The 26603-nt window shown below is 38.5% G+C and overlaps 1 protein-coding gene and 1 long non-coding RNA gene across 9 annotated transcripts in view; one reads left to right on the top strand and one right to left on the bottom strand.

Moving 5' to 3' along the window:
* Positions 1-2433: 2433 nt before the first annotated feature.
* On the bottom strand, positions 2434-22020 carry CBLL1 (Cbl proto-oncogene like 1). Of its 5 annotated transcripts, XM_087437729.1 has the most exons (8): positions 20291-20521; positions 17844-17866; positions 16692-16699; positions 14680-14872; positions 10806-10906; positions 10322-10405; positions 8859-8932; positions 2434-5944 (listed from the first exon to the last, which is right to left on the bottom strand). In XM_087437729.1, the coding sequence occupies exons 1-8, from the start codon at positions 20488-20490 to the stop codon at positions 4909-4911; spliced, it is 1719 nt and encodes a 572-aa protein (XP_087293855.1). In that variant the 5' UTR covers positions 20491-20521; the 3' UTR covers positions 2434-4908. The 5 variants fall into 5 exon arrangements, with proteins under 5 accessions (XP_087293855.1, XP_087293684.1, XP_087293627.1 ...); XM_087437558.1 differs by lacking the exons at positions 16692-16699; positions 17844-17866; positions 20291-20521 and adding an exon at positions 21900-22020 and having other exon boundaries at positions 10806-10903; positions 14680-14847; XM_087437501.1 differs by lacking the exons at positions 16692-16699; positions 17844-17866; positions 20291-20521 and adding an exon at positions 21900-22013 and having other exon boundaries at positions 14680-14847.
* The window catches only part of LOC147918148 (uncharacterized), a 50352-nt gene continuing 44862 nt past the window's right edge, over positions 21114-26603 (top strand). For all 4 annotated transcript variants that reach the window (XR_015553903.1, XR_015553899.1, XR_015553886.1 and 1 more), the window contains exon 1: positions 21114-21247. This is a non-coding gene — a long non-coding RNA (uncharacterized LOC147918148). The remainder of the gene's footprint in view (positions 21248-26603) is intronic.

The raw sequence follows: 26603 nt of genomic DNA on the forward strand, positions 1-26603 counted from the left end.
ATTATACTTTATTTATTTATTTTTTTATAATTTTTATTTATTTATATTTTTATCCCCAAAGCCCCAGTAGATAGTTGTATGTCATAGCTGCACATCCTTCTAGTTGCTGTATGTGGGACGCGGCCTCAGCACGGCCGGAGAAGCGGTGCGTTGGTGCCCGCGCAGGACCTGAACCCGGGCCGCCAGCAGCGGAGCACGCGCACTTAACCGCTAAGCCACAGTGCCAGCTCCTATTATACTTTATATATTATATATATTTATTACATTATTTTATATATATCCTCCCACAGGTCACCCACTTCTTGATACCTATAATGCTACCACCATCATCTCTTGTATAAATTATTAAAACAACCTTCCAAATGGTTTCTATCTTGGCCTCCCTCATCTCTTCTCGACACACAGCCAGAATAATCCTTTCAATAAGAGCCAAATCATTCCACTCCTTTGCTCAGAACCCCCTAATGGCTTCCCATGTGAGACTAAGGTCGAAATCTTCAGGATGGCCGAGACAGCCTGTGACCTCCCCACTGTTATTACCTCTGACCTACTCTTACTACTTGTCTCACTCATTCCACTCATCTCCTTGCTGTTCCTCAACAAGCCAGGTGTAACTCCCTTTCATGGCCTTTACAGTGTGTCCGCTGCTTGTTATTTACATGGTTAACTCTCACCTACTTCAAATCTTGCTCAAATGTCATCTTTTCAATGAGTTCTACCCAGACTACTCTCTTTAAAATTGCGAACCTACCATCACCTGATTATCCTTACTTTTTCTTTATTCCACAGAATTTTATCAGGCTTCTAACATGTTACATATTTAATAATTATTGATCATCTACCTCTAAATACTTATGCATCCCAAGTGCCTAGAATGGTGTCTAGCACGTAAAATACCTGAATGAATCTTTCTATCCCACATGGCAGGTGCTCAGTACATACTTATTGAGTATAGGTCATGAAATACTATTACTTACCATGGATTAGGATGCTTAACCAGCCCATGGAGACTATTTAGCTGTGAGCACTGTAACTAAAATGATTAGAGAGATATACACACCAAAGTCCTAGCAGTATTTATCTCTGGAAGGGAAATGTTCATTGCCATAGTGGTCAAGGGGATCTTTATTTGTAATATCACATTTTTTCCCCAAAAGATTTATTGCTTATGTAGTTGAAATGAGTATAAATTTTAAAACAAACAAAATTAAAGGTTTTGAAAGTAACATTTAACAAGAAAAGTAAAAGGGAGGCAGAACTTTTTAATCTGAAGGAAGGCAAAGGGAGAACTATTTTAAAGGTAGATTAATAGGAAAATGGGCTTAAATGCAATATGAAAATTGGTGCTTACAACTACTTAGAATAGAAATGGGACATTCTGAAATCACAGAATAGACGAACATTTCAAATTGCTAGATTTTTTAAAAGACAGGGTCCTGCCCCAGTGTAAGAGCTAAAGCCATGACCTATAATTGTTCATTTCAATCCTGTGCTTCTGTAACTCCTAAAAATTCATAATTCTTAAAGACAGGGAGATGTTTTCGGAAAATTAAACTTTAACACTAAAATGTTGCTTTAAGAATTCTGCCTTAACACTTTTTCCCTCAATGATGGAACACTGAAGGGGCATGAATCAAAATAAAAAATGTTTGAAAATCCAAATGGTTTTATTAGTATCACTACCAAGTATTTTAACTGGCTTCTCTCTCTCTCCCCTTTAAGCTCAGTATATCCAATATTGCTTTGTTAGATGTGCATATATTGTAACAAGTAAATTCTACTTGGTTTCTAAGCCACAATTTAGTTACAAACCAATGACAAAAAATTAATCTACTTCACTCAGAATTTGGTATGTTTGAGTATGATTGTCAAACCTCAAAGTCAATATACTAATTTGATGCTAATCTAATAATTAGAAAAGTATATTTTTGTTTTAAGTACTTGTTAGTTTTTTTCATGTACTCATAAAGCTTTTTCAAAAATTTTACGATACATAGGACTATAAGGCTTTTCCAAAAAGATGTATGAAACATACTCTTGCAGTATGTCTGGCAGAACAAAGCATAAAGCAGCCCTGTATACTTCATACAGTCAAGTCACTTATTCTGAGTTTAAAAATAGGTTCAAATGTTTTCCATTTATCTATTTCAGTGGTATCTAGTTAGTATTTACACAATAATTTTGAGCAAGTGGCTTTTAAAGGGCAAAATGGATATAAAGAGTTTTTTATGGTCTTGGCAACTAGTATTTCCCCCAATACTATATTATACTGTGAACAAGCATGCCACTGAAGAAATATTAACATTCAACTTGCCGGTTTTATTCTCTAAAAAAGTTAATCTAATTGTACTGTAAACGTTTTATCAACATAAACACAAAATTCTGCATTCTCCCAAAGGTATCACCATTATGTAAAAATTCATCTAGGCAAAATAGTATTGATGCTTCCATTTTATTGTTTTTAAGAATTAAACTGCCACCTCAGTAGTCTTCAGAGCAATATAACGAAACATACATACATTTAATTTAGACTCATGTCCATCATAGCTTCCAAGACTTCCCTGAAATAAGGCTGGAATTCACATCTTTTTCCTTAAAGAAAGAAACACTAACAGGAATTTTGCTTTCTACCCACCCACCCTCATTCAAACTGGATGAATTCAAGTCTAACACCATTTAAAAATTTTGTCTGCTACAACACATTCATCTGATCTGCCTCCCTGCATAACATATATTTCTTAAACCTAACTGAAAATAAATCATTTTTTAAAAAGCCTACGAGAATTCTCCTACCATGTGGAATTTTATGATACTAATTTTTTTGTTCAATACATAGGCTAAGTGGTTTTATACCAGTCAACTCTAGTGGATTTCAACAAAAACAGGAGAGCTCTTCATAAATAGTTGAGAAGCTCTAAAGTGAATTTGGCTATTTTCTTATTACATGAAACAAAGAATGGTATTGGATTTTCAGTAGTAATATTTTAACACTTCCTAAATAGGGCGTGAAAGGGAATCAAGTTTGCACCAGTCTGAGTACCTACAGTAATATAATAGAAGCACTTACCACCACCATTTCACACTTTTTCACTCCCATGCTTCTAATAACAAGAATTTCTCACTAGAAATATTGCATTAACACTGGACTCTCAAACTGCTAGGTATGAAAAATCACTTACTTAACTTAAAAAAAGTGTATTAGTTATTTTCAGCTGGTCAAAGTTGAAATGGCCATTTATATTATGTCTAACTTCAGCTCTAAGTTCATAGATGACTTTGCATCCGATTATCCAAGATGAGAAATTGTTTTTCCTGTACCTGACAGAATTAAATGGTAAATTAGCAATCAGTTCACCCTTTGTCAAAAAGAAATATGTTCTAAATTTATACACTACAAACTATTTAATAAATGATATCTGCATACTACACATTTCATGTTTATATTATGCACCATTTTAGGGGAGAGGAAATACTTCACAGGGGTTTATTCAAAGGATATATAATAACATCCTAAGAATGTTGATTTATACATATGAGCTCTGTATAAACTGTAAGTGGTCATCTTAGCTGGACTGTAACAAGCCCCCTATAATGCAAAAGCTGACTCTAAAGGCACCTTATAAAGCACTGAAATTCACAATTTAGTCATTACTTTTCTCTTCTCCAATACAAAATCATCTGGTAGTCTTCACTGTTGACGCCATGCTAAAATGTTGCAAGTTTTAGACTGTTTAACCAATAAAAGGAACAGAAAATGATTAATAGTTTTTAAATTTCAAGTTAGAGAAAAAACCCTTACCACACAGTAATGAAACCTGAGCAATGCAAGTTTGTGATTACAATGTCCTTCATTAATACAGTATTCAAATCCCTCCACAGCATTCAAATTATAGTTCAAAACCCAATAAACAAGAACCCACTTAAGCAGAGAATCAAGCTCTACTACGAAATGAGAAATTATTTAAAGCCTATTCAGCCCTAAATATTTAATGAGCAGAGCAGAACACACTTTATCTAAACACCATTTAAACAGTTCTATAAAATAACGCTACTTAAGATTACTAAGGGCGGTGCATCATGTGATTCCAACCATTTAGTAAAAAGCATTAACAAGTGACAGCATCCCCAACAGCTTGGAGCCTGTAGAGTTAATTACTTTGGCCATTATCTTTTCAAATATTTAGTAATAATGCCTTTTAATATTACAAACACAAATATATCTTAGTATACTGGAATTCCAATGTATTTTGGTGCTCCTGAGGCTGCCTAAAAAGGAAAAGGCATCCAAGTGAAGTGCATTATATACTTAATATACCTCAAAATTTCAGTGCCTAAAATGTGAAATAATTCTCTACCATTTAACAGTCTGCCTTACAGTAAATTCTAGTAGATTTTTACTTTCAGGATTTTATTGTAACTTTCGGAAATTAGTGGTAAAACATATGGTTTTAAAAAACAGTATGTGGCTGCACTTAAATTCACATAAAAATAGCATTTTTACAACCATATTGAAATTTAATCCTTTTACACAGGTTAACAAAATGTATCACAAGAAAAACTAAACATTGGGTTTAACAAAAGCAATACTTTTGAAAGTGGAACAATGAAAATTTTTTTTTCAACTTTTTTACAAATGGTCACCTCTGGGTCAATTTACCACTCTAAGGGAACAAAGTTGTTAAAATATAGCTGTGCTCAACTGAGCCACTTATCTGCACTACAGTATAGTACTTGAAATCAATCCTAAGGTCAAGATTTAAAACCATTTTAAGAGACAAGACCCTAAGTGTTTTACAGCCACCTCAGTTAAGAGGTGCTTTCCCTTCCCCAAACAGTCAAAGCTGAATTAAAAGATTGACTATACATAAGTTTTTTTCCTCATCATATCTTCAGTTCAAAATACTATAATCATTGGTAATACGGTCTATATCTTGTCTGATCTGGATGATGTGGTCCAGGAAGTGGGGTTTGAGAAGGCGGACCCTGCATTCGTGGAGGAGGTGGTGGCCCTCTTGGTGCAGGCCATATACCAGGACTCATTCCCCCTGGTTGTGTAAATGGAGGGCTCAGAGTTCCTTGATCTTCAGTGAACTGGGGTAAAGAGTTAGGATTATAATGGTGAGGAGGGGGTGCAGTTACAGGTGGACCACCATGTTGAGGTGGGGGAGGTCCTGGAGGAGGATGATTCATATAAGGTGGCATCTGGGCAATAATATGTCCAGGGGGAGGGGTTATTGGTGGTGGAGCAGAGGTCATTGGTGGAGGTGGAGCTTGACTATAAACCAAGTGAGGAGTACCTGCAGCCTGGGGAGGATGTGGCATTGGATGGCTTATTGGTGGTGGAGGAGGTGGGGGTGGTGCATAATGTTGCTGTGGAGGCATAATATGATGAGGGTGCGATACCACTGGTTGACCCTGATATTCAGGATGATGGTGAGCAGGTGCTGGGGCAGGAGGTGGTGGTTCTCTAGCACCTGAATTTGAGTCATCCTGAATAGGGACAGTTATTAAATTGCTGTGTTTTCTTGTTGAAATACGAAAGGTTTCCTGACTGACCGAACGAGGTGGAGGTGGAGCCATGGACAATTCTGCTGGAGGAGCACGAATATCCTCATGTGGCTGATTATAGTGCTCATGTGGCACGTGTTGCAAAGGAGGTGGTGGCATCATGATGTGCTGCTTTGGCGGAATATGGCTCATGTGGTGCTTGTCTGGCGGCATTATAAAACGATCAGGGATTTCAGCTGGTGGTGGGGCAATAGGAGGATGAACATTTTCAAGTGAAGCACGGGTAACAGGTTTCCCAGCTCTCATGTGGCGGTGGTTGATATGAGCCTGTAAGTCTCTCTGAGACAAATATGTTCTCTTGCACCCTTGAACAATGCTACACATGAAGAGAGAACCTCGTGTACACTGCTCAATTCGCTGCACAGGATCACTACAGCTAAATTAGAAGGGGAAAAAAATTGATTTACTAAAAACAGACTATAAAAATAATGCACTTAATTTCAAAGATACGCCTATTTTTAAAATTTGTTATGGAAAATATTGCAAAAGTTCACATTTAAAAGTTATAGTTACTATAAGAGAACCTTTAATCTTTCCCACTCTGTTGTCTGTTTGCTATTAAGCAGCATCAGCATCTCTATCAACCTCAGAACTCTTAATACAAGAAAAATTAAGTGTTTATCAAATAGAATATGTTTTAGGAAAAGACCTTCTTCTTCCCAAGACCTGGAATTTATCTGACTGTCTCAAACAATTCTATGTTTTGCATCCATTTGCCAAAAAACCAGGAAGGGCAAACCAAAGGATGTCACAATCAGGAAATTTAAACTTGCACAGTATTTATTCAGCAATCAGTATTTGCTAAGCAAATACTTAATACTAAGTGGAAGACATTAAGTAGAAAAAGCTGCAAGGACTACAAAAATGAATAAGATCCTCCTAATCATCAGGATTCTTAACATCAAACAACATAAACAATTTAAATTCAAACCCTGACTGAATCCCTGAGCTGAGTCCCTTAAGAAAGGGATCTTTCTGAATTGTAGACAAATTTACTACTAAAGTGTTACACACTCCTGCCTTTCTACATTGTAAGCACTAAATTTAACTAAGCATTTTCTTAATGACTCAGGGTCAAAATTATAACTATTCTTCATTCATTGTACTAAATCCACTCTTGCCTCTAAGTCTTCTTGAAATAGTGGAAAGAGAACTGAACAAGGAATCAGAAGAACTGGGATCAAGTAATGGCTCTGTAGCCTTAAAGTCATTTAATCTTTTTGTTTGTTTCTTCATCTGTAAAACGGGGTTAAACATCTACTTTACCTAACTCACAATGTTGTTTTTTTGTGTGTGTGAGGAAGATCAGCCCTGAGCTAACATCCATGCTAATCCTCCTCTTTTTGCTGAGGAAGACCGGCCCTGAGCTAACATCTACTTCCAATCCTCCTCCTTTTATTTCCCTTTTTCTCCCCAAAGCCCCAGTAGATAGTTGTATGTCACAGCTGCACATCCTTCTTAGTTGCTGTACGTGGGACACCGCCTCAGCACGGCCAGAGAAGCGGTGCGTCGGTGCGTGCCCGGAATCCGAACCCGGGCCACCAGTAGTGGAGCGCAAGCACTTAACCGCTAAGCCATGGGGCCAGCCCCCTCACAATGTTTTTATATCTACTTCACCCTACTTAAAAGAGTATCCTTAAGATAAATGGCATAATCAAGGTGACAGTGTTTAATCACTAGTTAAGCACTATACATGTACAGATATAAGTTATCATTGAATATATGTGTCATATCATTTAACACTATATTAAATGGCTCTATACTCTTGATTTTGAGTTGTGTCTATATTTCCATCTTTGCTGCAAGGCTGACACTCCTTCTTGATACTAGTAGGCTTCCCTTTAGTGGCCATTTGGCACACTTCCAAGATTTTCTTCTAATTGGCTATAAGCTCAGAAATAGCTCCACAGTAACAAGATGTGAGGCACTTTCTCTTGGGTGATTAAAAGCAGTAGTATATAATATTTACATAAACTTGGGTTGCCATTTCTTCACTTTCTGATCTGGGTTTGTTAATCGAGATAGGCTTATATTCTAAAATAGCTAAGGGCCAACCAGTAAGGTGTCTACTAGAGTTACATTTAACACCTTGAAAACTAAATTATCTTTTAAATATTATCATTAGAACATTTATATAAGAAAGAAAACCTTTTAATATCCTCTACATAGTGTTTTATAACATCTAAAATCCTTTTTTCCAATGAAATAATCAAATTTACTATATAATTTAAAGTGAATGTAAACTGCGTTGGAAAATTAGGCACTAGAGAAAATTAGGCAAACAAGTGAATATGCACTTTCAATTTCATAACTCTCTCAATTATAATTGCAGGGAGAAAATATTCTTCAAATCCACACTACAGATTTTATAATCTGTTAAAGGGCTAATAAAAATATGCCAAGAGAATTAGTTGTTATGAATCATCCTTTCCCTCTCAATGATCCAATCTTCCTACACCATAAAAAGAAATCATCCCTTACAACTGTCCATAGCTTTATTATCAACCAATATCATGAATCCTGGGACAGCTTCTGATACAGGTTATAAGGAATACAGGAAGCCTACAGTTGTTCCAAGGAAGTTTCTCTCAAAGCTTTTCTCAAGCCTTCTATCAGGGGTTCTAAATTGATATAAAAATTCCTAGTTTATTCTAGATCCTTCAAGCCTATTCAAAAATGAATCAATATCAACCAAGATCTCTAGATCTTCATAACTTTTGAGTCAATGCCATGATGGTGTTCTAAGATAAACTCAAGACATAACAATCAGATTTGAAGGCAACAAATAAGAGCTTATACTTACATAGCACTTACTCTGTGCTAGGCATATATTAACTTATTTAATTCTAATAATAACCCAGAGAGGTAGGTACTATTATTAGCTCCATTTTACAGATGAAGAAACAGCCTATATCACACAGCTAACAAATGGCAGAACAGGGATTTGAACACAAGAATTCTAACTCCAGTCTGCTCTCAATCACTATGCAATACTAGCTCTCTCTAGTATCCCATCAAAAAAAGAAAATAACTGTTTTTGGTTTGTAATGCTAATTTTGTGATAGCAAATATATTTTGTCATTTTGGCCAATATGAACTGACAGGTAACAGCTACCTAGCTCTATCCTAAGGAGATGGCTAAGACCAACTGTGGGCTCATAGAGAAAGATCAGCCATGTCTACACATTTGACATTCTGCTGCTGGCTTACACCACACCCTGACCTTTAACCTAGACTATAACTCATTATATCACAAACTTTCTTATTTAAAAATGTAATGATGATCTTACCCTGGACACATTTTATCTCCCTTTTTTTCATGTAAAATAGCACAGTCATAGCAAAAAACATGCTTGCATGGAATCTGTGAACAAAAACATATTACAGTTAAGCACAGAGCAACTTCAAACATTTCCATAAAAAAATAACAGTAAGCACAGTAACCTAGACATGGAAGGCACTTGAGAACTGTTTGTTAAAATGAACATTTATTAAGTACTAATTATAGAAAAGCAACAGTTGACCTTGTTCAGTCACAAAGCCCTTTGAGAATGGGATGAAAGCTTTGGCCCTTTACCCACTAAATGTATACATGCACCTCTGCTCACACTTTCTGGAGGTATAAACCCTGGAAAGTTCATCCATGGTCCCTATAGGTTAAAAGCTCCTGAAGAAGAATACCGTAACCATGTTTTATCTTATCCTGTTCCTCCAGACACTATTCCAAAGCAGTAAAATAACAACTATCTCCTACATTTAATATAAGTAGCATTTCTCCCTGGTAGTCTTAAGTTAATGAACTTATAAAAATCTAAAAATAAATCAGAAGTACACAGTAAAATGATGTTAGACCATTTTAAAACTCACAGTCCATTACTGTTATTTAGCTATGTTATACAGCAAAGCAATACTGCACGACCCATGCCTTCTATCATCACAGATATATTATTAAATTCAATTTTTTTCAAACACAAACGTAAAACTATCTTTTTTTAAAGGAGGATGTGTCAAAATTACTATAAGGGCTGGCCCGGTGGCGTAGCAGTTAAGTGCACGCACTCCACTGCGGCAGCCCCGAGTTCGGATCCCGGGCACGCACCGACGCACCGCTTGTCAAGCCATGCCGTGGCAGCATCCCATATAAAGTAGAGGAAGATGGGCACAGATGTTAGCCTAGGGCCAATCCTCCTCAGCAAAAAGAGGAGGATTGGCAGATGTTAGCTCAGGGCTGATCCTCCTCACAAAAAAAAAAAAAAAAAAAAGCAAAAATTACTATAAAATTACAGTTAGACTTGTAATTTTTTTTAATGATTAGAATTCACTTCTCAGAAATTATAAATATTATTTTTAAATTCAGTTTGACATTAAAAATTATAGCCTTCAGAAATGAATAACTGATTTTATTCTCTTAAACAAGAAAAAAACATTTTTCCTTAATAAACTAGAATGTTAACTAACAGATAGCAAACAGTCCAAAGAAATGAGTTTTCAGAAATTTATTTCCTTAATTAATAAATATTTTAAAAGCAATTCAAGAATTTGTCAAGGTAATTATATTAAATGCATATTATCTGAAAATTTCCCTTAGCTATTTCATACTTATTTCAAATGTCACAAACTTAGTCATTAAACAATGACTCATCTATCTACTAAATGACTAAAATCTATCTACTAATCTATCTAAAATTTCAGAATCCTACCTCTAGGCAAATGTTTACATCTACAAAACTGAATTTAATTTAGTTATATTTACCATTCGCCCATAGATTTTAATAGGCAATCCACATTTGTCACAGAAATGAACTGGTGTATCATCCTTTTCACCTAAGATGTTTATCTGTTGAAACAATATAATTAAAATTTCATTTTTAGACATTTCTAAAAATTATATCTATAATTTACATAATGAATTGGTCAGTATTTTATAAAAGTTGTTAAAACAATTAGAAATAAAAGTTTCTTCGTATAATCTCCACATATTCCACACCATTAGCTGTATCACCATTACTTTGTTCGTTTTCTTAAATAGTGTTTATAGTCACTGATTTTACTTGACTTTACTGAAAATTACTTCAGATTATTTCTGGAAATGGTGAAAATACGGTATTAATAAACAAATGATTTGTGTGTGCCGAAAGGCATAGCTACAATAAAAGTGCATACCATTCTTTATGTATTCTGAATTGTTCTAATAAAATATGTTATTGTTCTAATAAAATTTTTAATTTTAATTATACCTGAAAGTCCCAAAAAAGGTGTCCAGGAAATCTTCGCTGATTTCCAAACAGTTCGCCCCCTTTACAGTCATACCGTTCTTCTTCATTATAATCAAATCCTTCTGAGAAAAGAAAGTGTTACCTATTAACTTTTCAAATCTTAAATTCATTTTTGAAGTACATGTACACGGCAAACAGGCCTGTTCACTAAAAAGCCCACCTGATGCCTTTCAAAGCTTGTCTAAGAACAAGATAATCAAGACTAGTCTAAAACATCAGCTAGAAACAATCTTGGCAATCATCTGGTCCAACTCTCTTACTTCATAATTGAGAATACTGCAGTATGGAGACCCATAATAACACACAGAAGATTAGTGGCAGAGCCAGAAACAGACCTCAGATCTCTTCACTCCCATTCATGTGCTCTTATTAATTCACCAGACTATCTTTAGTATAAAACTTTACTATTTACATGCTTCTTGCACAAATTTTTAAGATACTGATCACTATTTATTCTAATCTATCTAAAAAAGTGGTGTCATGCTGCAAGAGGTTGATTTTATTACCAAAACAATATCATGAAAACATAAAGAATTCTGCAGATTTTCTTATGACTTAGTAAATTAGGTATCCTCTCCTTCTGCCTTAAACTGAGCCTGATTTTAGAAACAACATATTCATACTTCATCCTTTCAATTACAACCTCTCCCTGGTTAATCACCCAAACAGCAGAAGCCATATCATATCCACTTACAAGTATCCTCCCCTACACTGCATATATCAAAATCAATAAACTTAAGACAATATGAAGATCGAATGGCCTCAATTTCTCTGACCTAATTAAAAAGTTGATGATAATCCTCTCATCTCATGCAGAGGAACAGAACAAGTGAAAAGTCTGATGGGGAGTCTAGGTAGAATCCAATTGCCTAAAGTAAAGCTGAGAAGACAAATCTATCCCTCCAAAGTGCCAGGCTTCTCACGACTCTTGGCCCTAGTACTGGTAAACAGAGTAGCCAAAGCACACATTTGTAACTCTACCCGCATGGCTAAACTACAGCACCTGTGCACAGATGGACACACGGACATGGGGACACACACACACACACACACACACACACAGTGATGCAAGAATTTTTTGAAGCTGATATAGACACTCCAGTGTACAGCTATCTAATTACCTCCAATACAAATGTGGAGTTCAAAGGGCATTCTTATAAGTTACAAATGAGTGACTCTAGGCTCTTATATGGCCCATTTATAACTTATAAAAGCTGGTGTCATTTAAAATTCAAAGTAAGGAAAATCAGTTTTTCCTATTTATCTAAAACAAAAAATTATTGAGCACAACAGCCAAGGAAATTAGGATCACTATCATTTTTCAGAGTAGTTCAACCTGCCCCCAAAAATCAAATCTTTAGGGGAAAAAAAAAATTTTTTTTTTTTTTATACCAGAGAGGTGAATCTGAAGTATCCAAAAATTATCTTCAGCCTTAGTCTGCCCTATTAAGAGAGAGACTGGTAACAGTAGTTTCCTCTAGAAAAGGGTGTGGGCTGGGGGAGAAGGGATGAAGGGATACCTCAGAGGAAAACGTAGAAAAGCGATTTTAGCTTTTGGATTTATTACAACAATAATTTATTTTTACATTACTGTGTAGTGTTTAAAAATTATTTAAAAAACAAAAAGGCCGGGGCCGGCCCCGTGGCTTAGCGGTTAAGTGCGCGTGCTCCTCTACTGGCGGCCCAGGTTCGAATCCCTGGCGCACACCGACGCACCGCTTCTCCGGCCATGCTGAGGCCGCGTCCCACATACAGCAACTAGAAGGATGTGCAACTATGACATACAACTGGGGCTTTGGGGAAGAAAAAAAGGAGGAGGATTGGCAATAGATGTTATCTCAGAGCTGGTCTTCCTCAGCAAAAAAAAGACATCCTCAGCACGGCTGTCAGCTCAGGGCTGATCCCCCTCACCCAAAAAAAAAAAAAAAAAAAACAGAAAGGCCAAAGAGGGGTACCGTAGGTTATAATAGTGCAGCAGCAGCCCTAAGTTACTAGTACCATGATTTATAATATTTGAATTCAAATATACCTGTTTAGGTGGAGAGAGATACCCTACAATAAAAGGAACCATAATATAAGGTATAATTAAAACAGTTTGATTCTAAAAAAAAAAAAAATAAGCAGATTGCTGGAATACAACAGAAAATCTTAGAAATAGACACAAATACTTTTAGAACTTGAATATATGATAATGGTGGGATTCCTATTTAACAAGGAAAAGACAGATTACTCAAGGGTTGGGATAAATAACTAGCTGTTTTAGAGAAAAAAATAGAGCCAGACTCCACTTTTTTTTTTTTTAATAACCAAATACATATCTATAAATGTTCCAAAGCAGGGGTCAGCAAACTTTTTCTGTAAAAAACCAGATAAGTAAATATTTTAGGCTGTGCAGGCCATATGGTCTCTCTCAATTATTCAGCTACGCTATTATAGCGTGAAAGCAGCCATAAACAATATTTTTATGAATGGGCATGGCTGTGTTCCAATAAAATTTTATTTACAAAAACAGGGCCAGATTTGCTGACCCTGTACTAAAAAGAAAGATGAGAAAACTTTCATACTCACGGAATACGGGAAAGGCCTTTCTAAGAATGTCATAAAACCCAGAAGTCGTAACAGAAAAGACTAGCTATCTGACTACATAGAATCTTCAAGCTTCTCTACAATAAAAATTTTACATATAAAATTCAAAAGACAAATGGGGGATAGGCACAATGTATGACAAAGGGCCAATTTTATTAATTTACAAAGAACTCATAAAAATCAAGAGAAAGACAACCAAACAGAAAAAACAGGAAAAAGATATCAACGGGTAGATCCTAGGCAAAAGAAATGACCAATACTATGAAAAGATATGCAATCTTACTTAAAGGAATGTATATCAAAAGAAAAATTTTTTAAAGTTAATAGTACCAATATTGGTGTGTAGGAGTATAAACTGATATACTTTTTTTGAAGAGCCATCTGATAATATCTGTTAAATTCTAAAATGCAGTGTCTTCAACAGGTTTTAAAATGCCCAAAATTCATGCAAAGTTTAAATCCTACAAAGTACACATACTAAGCTACATGTACAAGGATATTTATTGCAATATTGGTTTTTTTTGTTTTTAATTAACGTAACATTGGTTTGTAACATTAAATAAATTACAGGTGTACATCATTATATTTCGACTTCTGTATAGACTACATTGTGTTTACCACTACAAAAGTCTAGTTGCCAGCCGTCACTGTACACATGTGCCCCTTTACCCATTTCGCCCTCCCTCTATCCCCTTCCCTCTGGTAACCACCAATCTGTTCTCCATATCTATGCAACATTGTTTTTAACAGCAAAAAATCAGAAAAATTGTTAAATAAATTATGGCATATCCATAAATGAAGTACCTAAACCTATCTTCTGAAATGAGGTACACCTGTACATACTGCTAAGGCAAAAGCTCAAATGCATCTTACATGAAAAAAGTGTAGTTATACATAAAAAAGTAACTACAAAAAAGTCGTAACAGATTATTTTGGAGGAGAAGGACTGTGGAGGGAGAGGGACAACTTTTACTTCTAAACATTATGCTTTCTGCTATATTGTTTACTTTTTTTACTTAACAATAGGCAGTGTTACTTTCAACAACAAAAGAAACTAAACCAAATATATTTATAAAGGGAGAGAAAAGTACGACATTCCAAAATGAGATGTCAAACCAAAAGATTGAAGAATAAAGAGAGTATGCAAGATAAAAAAAAAAGTACCTACAAGTAACTAAGATCCCATGGGCTATTTAGTGGAATTGGATACACGAGAAAGACTTTTGGACCTGCTGCTTAAACAAATTACCTTCATCCCCAGGTGGAGCCTTTGCAGGCATCCTGTTCACAGTCCTTGGAGTCCGAGGCGCAGCTTTGGCTTTGTTCCCTTGTTTGGAGATGAGCTTTATAGGAATTCGTCTTCGAACATCAAGACCACCCAATGATCCAGAACTGTTAGTGCCTTGTAACTCATTGTCTGTTAAGAAAAAAAGTTGTAATTTCTTTTAGTTTTACTTTTTGAAGAGTATTCTGCCACAAGCAACACATCCAACATTATCAAAGTTTGAATATCTGGGTTCTGATTTTAATTATGTTAAGTTTAAGTAATAATTTTTTCTATTCTGAATAAACTATTAAAGCAATGCTTTTTGAAACATGGAACCCTTTAAAAAGTTGACAAGTTACAGAACCTCTCCCTAAAAAAAGGGACTATAAAATTTTCCATATGATCCCAGAGGAGTTTACAGAAACACAAAACTCTTCCTGAGATAAGAACCTCTGTCTTGAAGTAACTATAAGAGATTTTTAAAAAGAAGAAAAAGAAGAGTAACAGGGAGGATAAGGAGAAAAGAAAGAAAACCATCCCTATCTCCATCAAGCATGCAAAGTAGGCACTCATTAATTTAGTTAACAAAATCTCTATCAGCACAATCAATAAAACTGGAAACAAAAAACTAACACTGACAACGGCAAAATTAAATAACTTGAGTTTTAAGGAAGGTGATTATTCCCTTAAGGGCAAAACATTTCTTCTAAAAAGCATTCAGGAATATAGTAAAAATTATTACACCATTTACTACTAGAAACAGATGATCTTGTATTCGTGCTGTAACATTTTTAGATACACACAGGTGAGTGTGCTCTTAGCATTGTAACAGGAAATCACAGTTTAGGAGGATGCAAGGTTTCAACTAGGTCTAAACAACTGACCATTTCTCAGCCCCTGCTTGTTATCAGTTATGAAATAAGTTAACTCACTCCATGAGTAACAGTAGCATTATTTCATAGAAATAATTGAAGCTTAAAAGTCACCTTTTTTCAAGTCTATAACAAGATATTACGATACAGAAAATATTCACCTACCAACTAAAGACAAAAGGAAATGCCCTAACATAGGAAATGCAAATAAAATAATTTTTTTAAATACTAACGTTTTAAACATGTCAAGTTATTGAACAAGGCTTTGTAACTGCTCCTGCAGGAGACAGTACAATTGAGACTCATAGCCAAACTGTCCACATGAAACTCAGCAAAGCCAAATTCAAAAGCAATAACTTGGTGGTACTAATGACCTCCAAGGCTACTAGGATTACAGACACATGTTAAATTCACACTGATTTTGCACTCTTTCTGAACAATATGCAGAAGAAAATTCAAATGGGGTCTTTAATAATTAATTTAAATATCTTCCAGGGTAATTTCTACTATTACTTTTATAATAGCTAATCCTTTAAAAAATTCATGGAAAAACGATTACATGGACAGCTAAAATCTTGAGTTAGGATAAACCCAATTTGATCAACTTTCATCACTTTACCAAATGTATTAGCAAGCTGAATACTCTATTTCTTCTGCTTTCACTCTAGCTGCTTATTTATGTAAAAGTACCTACAAGCAACGTAATGGCCAAAAGACAGATATGACAGGATGAATTTTTTTTTTGCTCAAGAGGTATTTCTGATTTTCCAAAGAACTAAAAGAGCAAGTTGTTGTAGACAGATTAGTTAACAGTTCAATGTTGTCCTTCAGAAATTAAAAGGACTAGGGCCAGCCCCGTGGCTTGGTGGTTAAGTGAGCGCGCTCCATTGCTGGCAACCCGGGTTCGGATCCCGGGCTCGCACCAACGCGATGCTTCTCCGGCCATGCTGAGGCTGCGTCCCACATACAGCAACTAGAAGGATGTGCAGCTATGACACACAACTATCTACTGGGGCTTTGGGGGGAAAAAATAAATAAATAAAATCTTTAAAAAAAAAAAAAAAAGAAATTAAAAGGACTCAACATGGGGCCAGTCCCACAGCTGAGTGCGTACAGTTCCACGAGCTTCACTTCAGTGGTCCAGATTCACGGGTTCAGATACCAGGCACGGACCTACACCACTCGTCAGCCATGCAGTGGCGGTGACCCACATACAGAATAGGGGAAGACTGGCACAGATGTTAGCTCAGGGCAAATCTTTCTCAGCAAAAAATAAATAAATAAATAAAAGATAACGAATTAAAAAAAAAAGGACTCAACAGGTTTACCTTGGTGAATGATCAAAATACCAACACTTCATTGCTACAAGTCCTTTTCACACCACCTGAACACTTGAGGTCACACTGTTGCTTGCATAGCCTACCACGACTTTCAAGAGCCTGCGTGTGGCCCCTTAACACCTTGCCGCCTACCTCACAGACTGCAAGTTTATAAACAAAGTACAGCATTTAATAGTGTGACATCATTCTGCGTTTGTCTTGGGTTTGTTTTTTTTTAATTAAAAATCAAAACATACGGCACAATTTCCTTTTGAATATGCCAACTAAAAACATAAAGCCCATAACAAAAATCCTTGGATATTACACACAAAGTGAGAACTAAAGATATAACTGGCCATTTAAGGTGAATCCACTTTAAAAAGGAATAACACTTTTATATAGTTTTTTAAAAGATTTATTTAGAATTTTATCTTGGGGCCAGCCCCATGCTTAGCGGTTAAGTGCACGCGCTCCGCTACTGGCGGCCCGGGTTCGGATGCCGGGCGCACACCGACGCACTGCTTCTCCGGCCATGCTGAGGCCACATCCCACATACAGCAACTAGAAGGATGTGCAACTATGACATACAACTATCTACTGGGGCTTTGGGGGGTGGGGGGAAGGAGGAGGATTGGCAATAGATGTTATCTCAGAGCTGGTCTTCCTCAGCAAAGAGAGGAGGATTAGCATGGATGTTAGCTCAGGGCTGATCTTCCTCACAAAAAAAAAAGAATTTTATCTTGAATTAAAGGAACCAAGAAATATTTTACAAAATTTAGGTTACAGTTACAACTAAGTGCTAATTCTTAGAATGACCAAAGAATGAATCAAGTGCTAACTGGGAGTTTCTTGGAGTAATTTTTCAGGCAAAATTCTGTTAGACCATCATAGGATAGCCTTCATTTTATGTTTGACTTTTTCAGCATGATCACAAAATGAGTCATTTTTGCGTAACATTCAAGGGTTATGTCAATTTCCCTAAGGGTCTCTCTTAATTCTTTGATATTAAAATCATTCTTTTAAGATGCCTATCCTGTCATAATGTTTTCAATTAACTGGCTAACTGGCATTTCCTCACTTGCCAATGATTTTATTTGTGATTTAAATAGTTATCAAATTCACGTTTATGAATGTCATGAAAACTTTATTCTTTTGTAAGGTTTGTGATAACAATCAATGTACAGCATTGATACTGTTTCCTGATATGAAACACGAAAGACACTGACTTATAATGAAATTAACTAACGAATAGAAAAGACACTAATGTTAAGCAGCAGGGATATCTGACCAGGAACTAATTTTTTAAGTGATCAGCTCATTAGTGAATATTTTCACGTTAGGATGACTTATTTTCTTAGGCAACCTTTTAACTTAAAGAAGCAGGATACTAAATATTCAGATACACACCCACCCATATTACAATTTTCTAACATAACATCCTCTAAACTGTGGAAGGGGCTTGACTCCCAATTCCAGTAATAGGCTCAAATGAGAAATATTTTGCTAACATTGAATGTTTGCTACTCTAACATCAAGATTGCAGAATTTCAATTCTATAAAATTTCCAAACACCAAAGTTCCTCAGAGCCTGGTTCTTTCTAGGCCCTCTTCTCTTCTGTATTCCCTTTCCTTAAGTGATCTCATCATCCATTCTCATGCCTTAAAATATCACCTATGTGGTACTAAGTCCCAGATCTTTCCTTTGATTGCCACTTGACATCTCCCCTTGTATGTCTCAATATACGTCTCATACTTAGCAGTCCAAAATCTTGTTTCCCAATTCCCACCTCTACACCTTAAAAAAAAAGAAAAGCCTCTTTTTCTCTCCAAGTTTTCCCCAACTTAGTAAAGGGCACTAACCTAGCTGCTCAAAAAGAGATGCCAGAAATCCAGGCGTCTCTCCTTTCTTTAACATACTTCTGAACAAATCCATCAGCAAGTGTTTTGAGTTCTACACCAAAATGTTTATTGAATCTGCCAGTCCCCTTTTCACTAAACCAAGCTACCTTCACTAAGTCAAGACTCCCTTCTGGTCTACTGCATCCACCTCCTAAACTGTCTATTTTCTATTACTCTTTCCTCCCTCTCTTATACCATTCTCCATAGAACAACCTATTATATTTTTAAGAGAGATTATGTTCCTCCTCTACTTCTGTTCAAAGGCTTCATATGGCACTTAACATAAAATTCAAAACTTTACCACGGCCTTCAAAGTCTTACACAACCTGACTCCTGCCTTCCTTTCCAATCTCATCCCAGGGCTCTTTCCCTCATGCTAATTAAAGCTGCAGCCAACTGGTCTACTTCAGATTCTTCTTTTCCTACTTCAGAGTCTTTGTACAGTCTGCCCTTCATATTTGAGAATTCCACACCCCCAGATGCAACCAACTGTGGATCCTGTAGGTGCTTATGTTTATGACGCCCGGTTGGCTGAATCTGCGGAAGCAGAATCCCCGGAAACAAGGGACGACTAAGGGTGTTGAGTGTGCGCGGATTTTGGTATCAGTTGGGGGGTCCTGGAACCAATCCGCCCGTGGACAAAACGAGGAACGACTGTACTTGGCTGGAAATGCTTTCCTCCTGATTTATTCCATGGCTAGGTTCTTCTCATCCATCAGATCTCAGCTATAAATGTTACCTTTCCAGAGAGACCTTCCCTGACTACCCTCTCTTAACCTTCCTCCAATTAGTCTTTACCACAGCACCCGTTTATTTTCTTCAAAGCACTCATCACAACCTGTAAACATTTAGGTTTTTTAAAACCTGTCTATTGGGCTGGCCCCGTGGCTTAGCAGTTAAGTGCTCCCGGTCTGGTGCTGGCGGCCTGTGTTCGGATCCCGGGTGCGCACCAACGCACCGCTTCTCTGGCCATGCTGAGGCCCCGTCCCACATACAGCAACTGGAAGGATGTGCAGCTATGACATACAACTATCTACTGGGGCTTTTGGGGAAAAAAATAAATAAATAAAAATTTTAAAACCTGTCTATTGTGTCTTCCCCAATAGAATGTAATTTCCATGGGGACAAGGACTCAGTCCATCTTATTTACCATTCCATCATTCCATTTCCAGGTCTGCAGATATTCAGCACATGCTATAAGTTACATGTTGACTAGCACTCATTACATATACATAATTATACAATTAAGTAGATATTTGAACTAAGGATATCTTAACCAATACTTAACACAAGAAAAAGCCTTTCTTCCCTACTTGTGATATAGCTCATATAACTGTACGGAGCACTTTCTAACTGCAAGCGCACTCACTCAACATCCAAAAACCACAAGGAAGCAAAAGCTAAAAAACACATAACAAAGAGTGGAGCCATTCTTACTCAGAGAAAGGAATATCTTAATTTTAAGCTCTCCTTTGTAAATGTCCCCAAATGATGCGTAAGGACCACAGCCGAAGCGCGGGGCATGCTTTGCGCTTAGGCAGAAAAGCTGCTCCGAGTATGATTCCGAAAACCACATTCGACCCCATTCTCCCACCTCTAGTCCATAAAGGACCGGACAGACAATAAAGACCGGCGGTGACCAGCGCAGCACCCGCCCAAAGCCGACTAAGGCAGCAGGAAGTCTCCAACCCACTCTCGCGCATCGACTCCCAGCGTAAGGAGGCTTCCCCGATTCCGAAACTGGAAATCTACCCGCCAGTACCCATACGTAGGGCAGAGCGCCCGGGAGGAGGAAGAGAAGAGCCAGCTCTCTCCTCCCCACGGGCCCGCGCCGCCCGCCGTCCCGGCTCGGAGCTCAGCAGCACCAGAGAAGAAGAGGCTGTTGCCGGCACGGAGGCTGTGGGTATCACGCCGGAGAGTAGGCCGGGAAGTAGCAGGCCCTTGCCGGGCGCGGGCAAGGCTCTGTGCGATTTTTTTCTCACCGCCACACCCCAGTGCTGTAGGGCGAGCGTAACCCCTCTATGCCTGCTGGGCGACCAGTCCCAGGCTGGCCAAGGGGGCATGGAACCGAGACCCCCACTGCCTCCGCCTCCTTACCAGTGTGATCCATGATTCGGCTCGCAGGGCACAGTGGGAGCGGAAATCAACTGCGCCGGAGTCGCAGCCAGCGCGTGCGCGCTACCTTCCGGAGCCCGCGAGGCGGAAGTGTGACCAGGTTGCCCGGGCTTTAGCCTGCCAGGGCCTCCTTCTCTGGCGTCCGCTACACAACTGCGGTGAGGGAGTCAGGCATAGTTCGGGCAGAAGAAGAGCGAGCGAGTACGCGAAGAGCTTTGATGTCGAGGTTACTAAGGTTTCTTTTCACGTGCTTCGAGAGAAAGAAGCCTTTTAACTGTGGAGCGAGACCCTCGGGAACGGGGGAGGGGGAGAGCAGTAGTAGCCGGAGGAATAAGCTTGCGGCAGGTAAGGCGGCCGCCCGCCCCCATGGAGCGTTGCCTTCTGGGACTTGTGGTGCGCCGGGGCCCTGGAGCCGGCCGCGCCTACTGCGCAGGCTCGGCCGTTGGGCTGGCCTCACCCGGGCGGGCGGAGTAACGGTTTGGAATCCCCCAGAGTGGGCAGGCGCTGTCTCCTCCCCCGCGGTCTAGGAAAAGTGTCAACACGCGCGCTCCGAAAGGCGTCCTCCAGTGGGAGGTTGCCCAGGGGATGCTGATCTGCGTGGAGCTCTCAGCCAGACAGAAAGGCTCGACTTTGCTTTGTCGTGACGAGCTACACAGACCCACGCAGAGCAGACTTGGTATCTGCCCCCGTTCCCAGCGCTTAAGTTTCTAACAGTTGAAACATGTTTATAATGCTTAAGTAGCACTCCTTTTCTAGAGAAGACGCCTGTGCTAGGGACCCCCAGCACACCTCTCCCGAGGACTGGACGCGGGGCCGGCGGGAGGGCGCGAGCGGCGCAGCTGTCTCGCTAGGGCCCCGCGGGCGGTGGAGTGCAGAGCGGAGGGAAGGAGCGGGTAGACGCGGAGCGGCGCGCGCAGAGCTGAGGGCTGCCGGAAGGGAGAGGCTGAAAAGGAAAGGCCCGAAATGAGGAAGAGAGAGTTACCGCAACAGGCAGTACCTAGTTCCAGTTCTTGGTCCCAGGGGTTTGTGGTTGCCGCTGCTTTCATCGTCCTCAGCCAAAACAAAAGAAAAGTGCCAAAGGGTGATTCCTGGGGACCTTCAGTGCCGCCTCCAGCGCGTGAACTCGGCGCATTTGCGTCCACTGCCTTCTCCAACCCTTTACACTTGATGCTCTCGGATGAGAAGAAAGGAGCACAATTAGTGGAAAACACAAGCTTGGGAGTCAAGGGATTTGGGTTCTATTCTTGTCGTCCCTTGGTGACGACATCATTACCTTGGGTTATTCACACTTTCAGTGCCAGTGTTATTAGATAAACAAGAAGTGATTGTATTGACCTCCTATAGAAACGTTTTCACGGTACTGAATTCCGAATAAAGTGTGTGCAACGATGTGCTACATCTGTATGGTTGTATAGTAACAGCTTTGAGTAATAGGATCAGTACTGTAAGTGTTCTGTGTTATTTGGTGAATGTTTTACTGGAGTGTTTTAAAAGACACTCCCACTCTATCTGCCGCTTTATAAACAAGTTTTTAGGTACGTTCACAATTAAAGACAATTGTGAATCAAAGTTACCCCTACTGTTGTCAAAATGTAAATTTCTGTGTTACTAAGTGGTTTTCAAGATGCTTTCAATTGCTGGGCTTATTTTTTGGTTTGGAGGTTGGGGGAAACTTAACCTTTCTCCCATACTTTCCTGTTTCTCTAAAGACAGTGTTGATATGATTGGGTATTTTTTCACCAATTTGGGTTGTAAAAGAAGGAAGTGCTCTTTTTATTTTTTCTATTCTCATATTTAGCCTGTCAGCCATACTTCAGATTGATGCAAATCCAGGTTCAGAATAATATTATTAGTGTCTGCTGTTTCTAATATGTAAAGAATTAGAATAAAAAAGAGCCTTCAGACTGTATTTTACATAATTTAATCTGTAAGTCAGAAGTTTTGTCAGCATTTTATGGTGCATCAAGTTCTGAAAATTTACTGAGGGAAAACTCACTTATTTTAGATTTCCTGTTGATAAAATGTTCGATAAACATTTGCTGATTTCATTTGACACCTGTTGCTTTCATGCATTGCTCTAGCCTCTGTGCTCTATATCCATTTCCCCTTAACTGTAGTTGCCTCACTTTACCAGTGCAGTAGCTGCAGTGTGACAAATTAATCCCTTTGCCTAAATTGATAAGTGACGCTGTACATAGACTTATATTTTATTACTGCACTCTGGTATCCATTGTTGGTGACCCGTGTGCTGTACTCAGTCACACTTTCTTTTCTGAAAGTGGACTTTCATATTTATTTTATAGCATGGTACTGTCTTAAGGTTTATAAAAATGAACTGTCGTTGTGACGGATGATCTGAAGCTCTGAGGTGCATAGTTTCATCTTACTGACAGACCATCTGATAGCCTATGAATTATAAGCTGACGTTCTTGAAGGTGTCTTAATAGCTTTCCATTTGTATAGCACTGTTTACATTATGAGAAAAATAGGTTTTGTGTCAGAGGCCTTGTTTCCCCAAGAGTTTGTTTGAGACTCCTTAGGACCAGGTCAGGACAATAACCTTCATCTCCTTAATGCTCTTTCAGTTGTATCCCACTGTACTCACTGATACTGCAGAAGGCAAGAACTGGGTAAATAAAGATCCCTACCTGAAGGATCATACAGGCTAGCATTTATAGAAATAATTTAAAACAAATATGATTAAATTGGAAGTGTTTTGAGGGAACACAGTGCTACTTCCATTCAGAGAAAATAATGAGCAGTAGGACTTAGTAGTTAGGTAGGCTTTACGGAGGGGTTTGAGCTGAACCTTGATGAACAGATAGGATTTGGAGAGGTGGAGAGCAGTGAAAGGCATATCAAACAGGAAAGAGCAAGGGTGCAGAGGTGAGAACTGTTATAGCTTCTATTGAGGACAGTGATCAGCTTGACTTGTACTGTTGATCCATGTTTGGGAGTATTGAAAAATAAAGTATGATTGTAGAGAACCTTGAAAAGTAAGATTTCAGAGTAACAGTTAAGAAGGAGCATATAAACAAAACCTAGCATGGTGTATTCATGTAAACAACGTAATTCAGCAGGAGATATTCAAAACCAATGAGCAAAACTTAAATTGGGGGGGCGGGAGGGGGGAGTGGCTCAATACTGTTAATGTAAGAGAAGAACAATTGACCAGGAAGCCAGAGACCCCTGTGATGGCTGAAACGCCGGCAGGTATGCATGAACTGTTACTTAGAGAAGAACTGATCAGGAATGTGTCCACTATACATTAACAAGTTTGAGAAGTAGAAAAGGATGGGAAAGGCAGTGGAAATGTAGTGGTTAGATGTATGGCCTTGAAAGTTAAAGACTGTGGGTTCCAAGCCCAGCACTGTCATTTACCAGAGACTTGAGGCATATTACCTAATCTCTGTGGCTGGCTCACTTCATTTGTAAAATGGGGATAATAGTACCTACCTTTAGGGTGGTTGAGAGAACTAAATGTTATTATCTATGTAAAGCATTTGGCACCCTCTGGCACACAGTAAGCCGGTAAATGGTGTTACTATATTCATTGCTTCTTAAGGTGATAATGAAAATTAAATGAGATAACATAGCAGCTGGCACATTATTAAATGACTATTAAATGTTTGCTGCAATTTCATTATTATTACCTATAGAAATGGTTTGGAGATAGGTTTTGAAGATAGGGTCACTAGGGCTGCTTTGGACTTATTAGCCTACTGATGCAGACTCAAAGCAAGGCTCTTTGACTTCTCTATGTTGGAGTCAATTGAGTGATCTGCCCTCGAGCTGGGTTAGCAGGCTTAACTCCAGCCCCACGTAGTCCCAGCTTCCTCCTCTCTCTACCAGCTCTTGAAACTGAGCCCTAGCGTATTACCATAGCCAAGTCTTATCAGGTATGGCAGCTGGCTTTCCAAACACTATCAAAAACTGGGCAAGAGACAGATTCACGGAATAAGGAGGAAGTAAAGAGTACAAGGACTGAACACTGCAGGTTGAAGACATTTCCCTACTCATCCTTTGAGGCCTGGCAATATACGTACTCATTTGGATAGGAGTCCTTTGATCTAGAGAGGGCCTGCAGCCTTCCTTCTCTTCTGAGAATGACATTTTGCAGTGTGTATCCTTTGAGGTGGATACCTCTTGCCCCTCCCTGCAGCTCCTCTGCTAGAGAAAATTGCCTTGTTTCTTCTCCTTACGTTTCTATTCAGCTCACACCTGAAAGAATGCTTAGGGTAGTAAACTGCTGTAAGCAAGCAGTCTGTGATACTGTTTCCTAGACTTGAGAAAGCTTTAGTCCAAGGGCTTCCTCACCCTATCCCCAGCTGCCACTCCATGCCAGTTGGAAGGGATTTTCAGGTTTCCCTGGTATACTTGGTTTCTAAATAGGTCCTGTTACTGTTTAAATAAATGTCTCTCACTATCAGAAATATATTTTACATCATAGCCAAGTACATTAACACAAATGCATATACATACATATAAGTATCATGAAACTATACTTAGCCTTACTGTATGCAGTGCTCTCTGCTATTTCTATTCTGTCCCTTTAAAAACAATGCTGGTTATGATTCACTAAAATGTCAAAGTACACTAATGGCTTGGAATTTAAGTTTGAAAATCTCTATTTTATATCTCCCATGGTGTTTTGAAAAGCTTATACTATTCTAGAAATGTCTGAGCAAAAGGATAAATCTTAGCACTGGGAGGACTTAATCCTTGTGTGGCTGTGCAAAGAGATGATAAGGAAGAAGATAGATATCCAAGACCAAAGAATGCCAGGAAACTCAAGAATAAGTCTACTTGAAGTTTCTTTCCTGTAATTGGTAATAACTCCTTCCTCAGAACTGGGTCTCAAAATGAACAAAACAGTTTCTTGGCAGTAGATTTAACACCCATCTGTCCCTCAGTTAAGGAAAATCCTAGGCATGGATTTGCAGTTCTTACTCCCGCCTTAAAACCTCCCTACCCATAAGGCACCTGCTCATATGCTGCTTTCTCCACCAAGCCTTCTGTGACTCATTCTTGCAACAGGTAATGATATATGTAGTAGAGAAAGAGCCTGAGCTTTGGAATCAGGCAGAACTGGGTTCAAATCTCCACTCTCTCTGTGTGATAGTGGGCAATTACTTAAGCTCAAGTTCTGTATCAGTAAAATGGGGATAATGATAACTTTCCTTGCAGAGTTGTCCTGAAGATAAAGGAGATAACATCTGTGAAGGCTTTTATTGCTTGCCGAATAACAGGCTTTCAATAAATGTTCATTTCCTTCATTCCTCTTGGTAATTACTGCCCCTTCAGAACATGCAGGCACTGTGTTTCTTTTAAGACATCACTCTACTTCATATTGTAGCACCTTGCTTTTTTTATCCACCCTACAAGACAGGCTCCTTGAGGCTAGGGTCCATGGGTCATCCATATTTGTATAATACACAGTATTGAGCAGAAGGTGCTCCACAATGTTTATTGACTTACTGAAGAATGTCATCAAAGATAATATGGCCCTATCAAAATAAACATTTAAAACTTTTGCACACAAATGAAGGTGGCGAGCAACTAGATAAAAGCTTACAGTAAAAAATAATTATAGGAGGGCACTGACCACTAGGATTGTAAAGAATTAGTGACAACGTGTTACACCAATATTTAGAGTTCATCCGATAAAATCAGCAAAGACTGTCTAATGTCAGAAGGCAGT

The sequence above is a fragment of the Ceratotherium simum genome, chromosome 1 (genome assembly GCF_057802395.1).
Source record: "Ceratotherium simum simum isolate JZ-2026a chromosome 1, ASM5780239v1, whole genome shotgun sequence".
NCBI classification, from domain to species: domain Eukaryota; kingdom Metazoa; phylum Chordata; class Mammalia; order Perissodactyla; family Rhinocerotidae; genus Ceratotherium; species Ceratotherium simum.